Genomic DNA, 9,139 nt, shown 5'->3' on the forward strand with positions numbered 1-9,139 from the left:
ATAACTCACATCAGATATTTTATTCTATATAACATTAAAATATATTCTTTTAACATTTTATATATACATAGATATATGAAGTTGATATCAAGTGTTAAAATATTTTTGAAAGGTATAAATTTTAAACATCTTACTCACATATTTGCTTTCACTTCTAATTACTTTACATGAAATTATATTAGGTCATATGGACAACTAATTGAATATGCATATCATATTTTTTCTTTTTCTTTTTATTATAGTTAACATTATTTTTTATTTAAAAAATATTTTATTTTTATTTTATGAGGGACAAACATACTTACACATTCCCTTCACACTGGGTTCTATTGCTATATTTTTTACACTAAAGTTGACATTGCTAACATAGAATGCACTAATTAAAATTGCTATATCTTAACTACATTAAAATTGTAATGTAATCATTGAAATTATAATATTTTTAACATTACAACTTAACTTATATGATGTAATTATGAATTATCTTACCGTTTTAACTGTATTTTTTATTAATATAAAATTGTATAAATTTATTGTTTTTATATATTAATTTAACTATATTTAAATTAAATAAAAATAACTACTATGTAGTGCTTGTTTAAATATATACAAATTAATTTGTACTTTTAAAAATTTAATAATTTAACTAAACGAGAATGAATATACAACCTTAATTTTTATATTTAAAGATATCACAATCAAAATCTTTGACCTAGATTTTATTATTATTATATAGCTTAAACTATGATCTTCGCAGATAACAAATCAGAGTCGGTGGAACAAATGGTGGGGTCATCAAAGCACGTGTCATTAACAGAGGATTAAGGAATGTAATAATAGTTGGTAGAAGAGTCAAAGCACGTGTAAGGAGTAGGTAAGAAATTAAAATACCTTACCCTTTGTCATTGCTTACCCTTTGACTCCCCCACCCTTGCTTACACATGCTTTATTTTAATTTCTTACCGACTCCTTACACGTGCTTTGACTCTTCTACCAACTATTATTACATTCCTTAATCCTCTGTTAATGACACGTGCTTTGATGACCCCACCATTTGTTCCACCGACTCTGATTTGTTATCTGCGAAGATCATAGTTTAAGCTATATAATAATAATTATAACCAATGTGTGATCGATTTATTAAAGGAGCTTCTTTTGATCAGAGTAAATCAAATTAGTGGTAAGCAATAATGAAAGAGAATCAATATGACATTATCATATCTAATGTATAGATATAGACAAACAGGAGTATGCAATGATATAGGATAAATTATTTGTGGGGAGTAAATAATGATTTTAATGGGAGTTGTTTATAATGTGACTTTTTGGAGATTCTGGTGACGGAATCCGGCAGAAGAAATTGAGGTTAAATCTTGATTTGTTGCAGTTAAAATGGTTTTTTAACTGAATATTTGGATTCAGCACCCTGAAAAACCCCTGGGACGCTTTCATTGTGCAGAAACTAACTATCAAACTTGAGATTCCAATAAATTCCTGCCGGATTTCGACCGGAAAAACCCGCCGAAAAAGCTTTCAAAAAGTCGCCTTATAGACAACTGCGTTTTAATGGGGGTGTATTTTAAGTGGTTAATTTTTTATTATTAAATATATTTAAATAATAAAGGTTAAATATGATTTTGAAAATATAAATGGTGGGAAATTAAAGTTATTATTTATTAAATGGAGATTGATTGCAAATATGTTGAGTTGTTATTTATTTATTAAAATTTCATTTTATTTTATTAGATTAATTTTTTTTAATATATTTAAATAATATATTATTATAAGTAATTTTGAAAATGATATATAAATATATATTAATAAAAATAAATAATGATGCTTATGGAGTATACTTAGAATTGTTATTTTTTTTTGTTACTTTGGTTTATGGGGATTTGAATTTTAAATTTTATTATTTACATAATATTTTATATTATGATGGGTTTCTTAATTGAAGAAATCCGCTTGGAGCAATTCTCATATACATAGTCTCACTGGATTGCATCAGACTTGTGGCCACCAAACCTCCACAAGTAGTAGTTGAACCACAACCTCAATACTATTTTATGCCTTACTCTAACTTCAATACTATTTTATGCCTTACTCTAACAAGATCACAATTTTGTTCGGAAAACAATAAAAATTCCCACAATTTTTTTTGAAATCCATTATAGTTGTCAAGCTCATTTATTGAATTTTTTTATTATCCAAAATTTCACCTTCCTAACGAAATTGTAACCTTGGTGAGCCAATCGAATTGGGTGATGAGCTGGTTAGAAATTAAAATAATTTTATTTTTTATTTTTAATGAAATGATTTTTGATATTGAGATGTAACTTATATAAAAAATCTCAATGTGAAATATGTTTGTTTTTAGTGAATTGATTTATGTTAGGAAGTTAATGTGCTACCTACCCTTACCCTCTTGTGGATTATTTTAATTCACATGACATAACGATGAACAAGTGATAACGATGAACAAGTGATCGACGATCGGTTTGGCCGCTTTAGAAAAGAAATATCTGTAATAAACGTAAGCAATGACGAAGGAGATATACATTAGGTGTGAGCAGTGACGAAGGAGATATACATTAGGTGTAATAAACTTCTCATGGCATTGGAGCAGCAGGGCAGGCATGTATATATATGGATATACAGGCTCAGTACCAACCAGAAGATATACTAATACTTTACCTGACCGATTCATTGAGTGCTGTGCAGCGAGCAGAACAATGGCGGAAATACCATCAGTGCCCACATTGCATTTGGGCTCTCAAGGATTCCAAGTGTCAGCACAGGGATTAGGGTGCATGGGGATGACTTCCGATTGCTATGGCCCTCCTCTGCCCGAGGAAGAGATGATACCTGTCATCCGCCACGCCATTTCCAAAGGAATCACTTTCCTTGACACTTCAGACATTTATGGCCCCTTCACCAACGAAGTCCTTGTTGGGAAGGTGAGACTCCGCGCGTGTGGTTTTCTCCTTTCTTGAAATATCTATTACCTGAGTCCAGCAAAACTGATAGAATTGTCATCTGTGTTCTGCTGGTTGCAGGCCATTAAAGGGATTAGGGAGAAAGTTCAATTAGCCACAAAGTTTGGAGTCAGTTTTGTAGATGGCAAACCACATATTAGAGGAGATCCTGGATATGTTCGTGCTGCCTGCGAAGCAAGCTTGAAGAGACTCGATGTCGACTGCATTGATCTTTATTATCCGCATCGTGTTGACACTAAAGTCCCTATTGAAGTTACGGTATGTATGTGTTGCAGTAGTTGTAGAACAAGTGCATGAGATTTACCGTTTACCTATAATATAATTTATTTTTAGTTGGTTTGTTATAAGTTTTAGAGATTTTTTAGGTATATTTTCGAGTGTAATTGTTCAAAAGTCAGGAGCGATTTCTTAAATTATAAGTTTGAGTTTGAGTTGTGAATTCTCCTCGATTTGAGTGTTCTAAGAATGTCTTACTTTACCTATTATAAATTTTGGAGCTTTTTTCAAACTGTATTTTCATATGGCCTTGCTGAACATTAGAATAGCTAAGAAAATTACAATTTAAAGCATAGAATATTCTGTTTAGTCCATAAGATGGATCCACACAACTCCATATATTCCTATTCAATAATCAAAGACTTTGAACCTGGATCTCTCCCTCTTCCATACAATTATAATACAAAAACTCAATATGAGAGCCAAATAATCAACTACTAAACCTCACCATCTCATTCATACTCTATATAGGTTCAAAATCAAATACAAATAGTTACCAAATGGTCTTAGCTTCCTACACTGCAACTTTCTAAGACAAGGATAAGTGGACCTGTTACTTCTAGTTACATTCATGTCTTTTTGGTATGCAGATCAAAATAGGATGCATGAGCTAAACTCAATGCACAAAGAATAACTAGGTGTGCAAACTAGCTACACCTAGGGTGTCCAAAACTGCAAAATAAAGTGACTAGGTAAGGAATATGTTGCATGATTTATAGACAAGTACCCATTGCAAGATCGGTATCGGGTTCCATCACCGAGATTTTAGGTGTTGTGGAAGGATGTGTTTAGGAATTTGTGGTGGAATGTCATTAGTGATTAACATAGATGTTAGAATTTTTTAAGAAAGGATTGTATGAAAGATTTGATTGAATAATCATTAGTGTAGATAATACTATGTTGATGGTGGAATGAGGTATATTGAAAATCTTTAAATGCAGAGGTGTTGAATAGGAAGAGGACTTTTAATGTGCCTAATAAGGGGACTTGATAGAAGATGTGTTTACCCAACAACAAGAATGCATTTCATCCTTTTTAAGGTTGTGGTTTGAACAACACAAGTGTGTTTATCCATTAAAAAACTTGTTAACTAAATATATTTGACTGCTATTATATCTTGGATCCATATAGAATGTCAAGGTACTATAATGCTAGATTTCCTTCCGAATTATGCTCTTGATTTTGGATTTAGGGTTTTGTTCCCTATGGCTGTTAAGTTTAATCAATCATCGTGACATCACTCTGTTCCCTTTTGTTGTTAATTTTAATTAATCATCATGACATGACTCTCTACTTGTAGAGAATATAGTGAAGTGAGTCAACTGGTTATGTACATAGTAGTCAACACATTTGTTTCCTGTCCCCAACCATAAACTTGTGATCAAATCAATAGATTTATTTCATATTTATACTTTTGAACATGCAATGCCATGAATGCACTCTAAATACACACTTTGATGCTTCTTTTGTGGTCATAATTTCCAATCATACACAAATTGCCAACCATCTTTTTCTCTTCCTTTTCTTTCAACTCTAGAGGAATTATATATTGTCTTGTTATAAATGAATGTTGAGCTATGAGAATCATATTGCATTCCTGCATACAGTTAACACCTTTCAATTGTAGTTGGAGAACAAATTGGTTGATGCTGATTTTTTTACCGGTCTTGAAAGTTTGTTTGTAATGAGTTCTACTACACATAGACCTTAATATTTCCAAGCCCTACATAAATTTGGCAAGGCCTTGCTACCCTATCTTGCTACATAAATTTCTCATTTGTTGATTCTTCATTTATGAAAATGAGAACCATGATCCACCATCAAATCTGAAAATTTCTCATTTGTTGACTGTTGTAACTTTGTCATTTCCATGGCTATTTCTTCATTCATGTATTTCTTCTTTGGTTGGGTCAGCTATCATTTATTGTGTCATATGCTTAAGTGCAATTTGCTGCCACGTTTTGTTGGTGTGTCCATTAAGATTGGAGAAATGAAGAAATTAGTTGAAGAAGGCAAAATAAAATACATAGGACTTTCAGAGGCTTCTGCATCAACAATTCGAAGAGCTCATGCTGTTCATCCTATAACTGCAGTTCAACTAGAGTGGTCTTTGTGGAGTAGGGATTCCGAGGAGGAAATTATTCCCACATGCAGGTATAAAGGTGTATAAGTCAGGATTTCTTATTTTTGTTATTTGCATTGGATTATCAATGGCTTACGAACATATTAAAATTATAAATGCAGGGAACTTGGTATAGGAATTGTTCCCTACAGCCCACTAGGGCGGGGTTTCCTGAGTTCTGGAGCAAAGTTATTGGAAAATTTAGCAGATAATGATTTTAGAAAGGTACTTTTATCCATCTTATTTGTACATTTTAGTTTTATGGTTTTAGTTTTATTTTTAAAAGAAGAACTGTCCGTTTGACTTTGGATTTATTAACCATGGAGATGGATAAAATAAAGCTAGTGTAAATTTCTTACAGCGTTTAAAAACTTTGTTTTAGAGATTGAATATATGCTGATTTACTAAATAATCTCCAGTTCATCTCCAATTTGTTAAATCGTTTTCTAAGGGATATATATTAATTTAACTGTCCGTTTGACTTTGGATTTATTAACCGTGGAGATGGATAAAATAAAGCTGGTGTAAATTTCTAACAGCGTTTAAAAACTTTGTTTTAGAGATTGAATATATGGTGATTTACTAAATAATCTCCAGTTGATCTCCAATTTCTTAAATCGTTTTCTAAGGGATATTTATTTATTTATTTGTATTTTAAATAATTTTAAGTCAAATTGCATCTATGTTAGTTTGTTTTATATTTTTAAAATTTTTAGGTTAAAATGAATATATATTTATTATATTTGTAGGAACGTATATTCAGTTTTGTTTTGATTGCGTATTAGTTTGTGTTTGATTAAAAATGTCCACTACTTATCCCTAATTTAACATTGACAATTCAATTATTGTTTTATTATTATTATTATTTAAATTTATTTATTTGTAAGTTAATTGGTTGAGGTCTTATTATGTTTTTATTAGTTACAAATTTTTTGTTTTTTGTTTTAGTTATTTTTTATTTAACTTTTTGTTTTTTTAAGTTTTTCTCATTTTTCTGTTATATCTATTTCCATCAATTATAGTTTTTTTTGTCCATATTACCTCTTTTATAATGAAAAGAGATTTGATCCCTTGGGCACTTGGTAGATCCAAAGTTTAAGATGGATCTATGCCACTTTATTTTCCCCTTTAAATAGACTATATTCCACATGAATATTACAGGTCAATACCATGGGCCATTTTTATTTTTATTATTATTTTATTTCTATAAGTTTATTTTTATTTTATTTTGAGGGTTATTTTTATTTTTTATTTTATTTTGACCAAGTTAAAATGTTTACATTACATTAATATTTTTATTTAATTTTTATTATTATTATTTTTAAATCTAATTTGACTTAGTCAAAATGTTAAACATTACATTACAACATTCTACCATGGGTTGAGACACAACAATTATATTAAAACATATTTTAATAAATTTAGTTATATATATAAAGCACAGACTTATTGATATTAAACATATGTTAAAGTGTATATGTTGTTGTTGTTTTTTTTTTTGTTTTGTTTTGTTTTGTTTTTTTTTTTCTATTAGACTAACCTAAATACCCACAGGGGATGATTTGAACCGGTGACCTATCACAAGGAATGCCTTAACAGTGCACCCATTCATCGTCAATCCAAAACCCCATGGGCAAAGTGTATATATGTTAATATGAACAATATTAGTTAATTATATTTCTTAATTTTTGGTTATGACATTCAACAATACAATATTTTATTAGTTATTTTATTTTTATGATGAATCTTTGTTTTTATTTTTTTTAGTTTAATTAACCTATATTTATGCTAAGCTAACAAGTACTAGCTACTACATCTTATTCTTATATTTACTTTTTCAAGTTGAGTTTTTATTTTATATATATATTTTTATTATTTTTGATGTATGTTTTTTGGGCAACCTTTTTTTCTTTGACAGTAGAGATTGAATCACCTCATGTTATAGATTACAAGAAATGCCTTCTTTCAGAATAGGGATTGAATCATTGTAGGTTGTAGAGTGCAAAGTTGATTTTATTTTTACGTTAGATGTTGGGTAACTATAAGTTGTAGAATGCTTTTTTTTTTGGGCTACGAGCTTTGATCCTTTTTTGTAGCTTTTGTCTGAAATTAATTTGTGTGCATATAACATATTGAACTATTAAGAAGTTCATATGATATTTTTTAGAAAGTATTAATGTGGAATCAAATCTCATCATAAGGATGTGCCACTATATATCTCACTATAAAATTTAAAAAATATGTTCTAAATTTATTTTCTATTAATATATTTTCAGTGTGAAACTAAAATTTATCACCCTTCAAAAAAATTACAATGGTAAGTGTGATTAATGGCTTTGTTAATGAAGTTAAAAGTTTATCTTTACATCAAATAATTATAAATCAAAGTATACTTTTAAAGTTTCTATTAGTGACTGCACTTTTCTTATACATGTAGAGACCCAAATTTCTAAAATTATTATTATTTTTTTGGTTGCAGATGGTGCCAAAGTTTAACGCAGAGAATATGGAAAAGAATATTGTCACATTTGAAAAGATAAAGGAAATAGCTTCAAGGAAGGGATGCTCCCCAGGGCAACTTGCACTTGCTTGGGTTCACCATCAGGGAGATGATGTTTCACCAATTCCTGGAACGACCAAAGTGAAGAACTTAGAGGAGAATATTGATTCTCTTTCTGTTAAGCTCACAACTAAGGACATGGATGAAATAGAAAATGTAATTTCCACTTGCGGTTTCTTTGGAGATCGATATATTGAAGCTTTCAAGGATGGGACATGGATGCACTCAGAAACACCTCCTTTATCTTCATGGAAGGATGCCATATGATTCATTTTAGCATTAGTATCTACGAGCAAAGAAAAATTATTACAGATAGGAGGAAGACTATTTTTTTGCTTCTCTAATTTAATATATACACACTTCGAGATATAAAGATCCAAAAGTACAAACATAGTTGGTCATCGATAGTGAGGTAAAATATCTTGTGAAATGATTCGTATTGTAGTGTTTTGACCTGATTCATATAATGGTGTGATGTGAGTATCTTATATAGTGAATCTTCATGTGTATTAGTTGTGTTTATATAATAAATGAATATTCCCATAAAATAGAAATAAGGTATGGATTCTTGAATACATGTAGACAACGTGAGCATAAAATTGTTGTATGTAGACCATGTGAGAATAAGATTGTTGTAAATATTGATATGTATATTGATATTTATGTATTATAAAAATATAGCCTAATATAAGTCCATAATGCATTAGCATGTAATATGGTATTTAACATATATAAATCATTAATGGTTCCCTTGACATGTAATTCACCATGTACATTATAATCGATGATGTGTAAGAGCCAAGGTTCATGTTTTTTTAGAGTGAATATATAATGTTGTGAAAGACTATATAATCCGATGCTTATCTTTTTTATTTAATGAATACAAATTAAATATTACTACAGAACCAACCAACAAAATACTTAATTGAAAATTTTCAAGTCACAATTAATTGTATAAATTAATATTAATATAATAAGGTTTATTATATTTATAAAATAATTTTATTACAAAATTTAAAATATTATATAAATTCGAAATTGTTTTTCATTAAATAAAGAAATTACATTTTTAATAAGTGTATTTATTGATGTAAACACATAATATATGTAAAACTATTTTTTTCTTTGTATTTCTATTTTTTCGTCATAAAAATCATAACATGTGTTTTAATATGGTCTAATGGA

At 29.4% G+C, this 9,139-nt stretch overlaps 1 protein-coding gene across 1 annotated transcript; it reads left to right on the forward strand.

The window, feature by feature from the left end:
* Positions 1-2,604: 2,604 nt before the first annotated feature.
* LOC149186130 (putative aldo-keto reductase 2) lies at positions 2,605-8,497 on the forward strand. The gene is made up of 5 exons (XM_089410914.1): positions 2,605-2,957; positions 3,057-3,254; positions 5,254-5,426; positions 5,517-5,619; positions 7,874-8,497. Exons 1-5 carry the CDS (start codon positions 2,637-2,639, stop codon positions 8,219-8,221), a joined length of 1,143 nt encoding a protein of 380 aa, XP_089267040.1. The 5' UTR covers positions 2,605-2,636; the 3' UTR covers positions 8,222-8,497.
* The last annotated feature ends 642 nt before the right edge of the window (positions 8,498-9,139 follow it).

This window comes from Pinus tabuliformis, chromosome 3_1 (genome assembly GCF_031772625.1).
Source record: "Pinus tabuliformis cultivar Carrire ecotype Pingquan chromosome 3_1, CPIR1, whole genome shotgun sequence".
NCBI classification, from domain to species: Eukaryota; Viridiplantae; Streptophyta; class Pinopsida; order Pinales; family Pinaceae; genus Pinus; species Pinus tabuliformis.

Bases quoted from the DNA above. Each gene is read 5' to 3' on its own strand.
- LOC149186130 (XM_089410914.1), top strand. From the start codon at position 2,637: ATGTATATATATGGATATACAGGCTCAGTACCAACCAGAAGATATACT. The intron at 5,427-5,516 runs GTATAAAGGTGT...TTATAAATGCAG, and splicing joins GAAATTATTCCCACATGCAG to GGAACTTGGTATAGGAATTG. The intron at 5,620-7,873 runs GTACTTTTATCC...TTTTGGTTGCAG, and splicing joins CAGATAATGATTTTAGAAAG to ATGGTGCCAAAGTTTAACGC.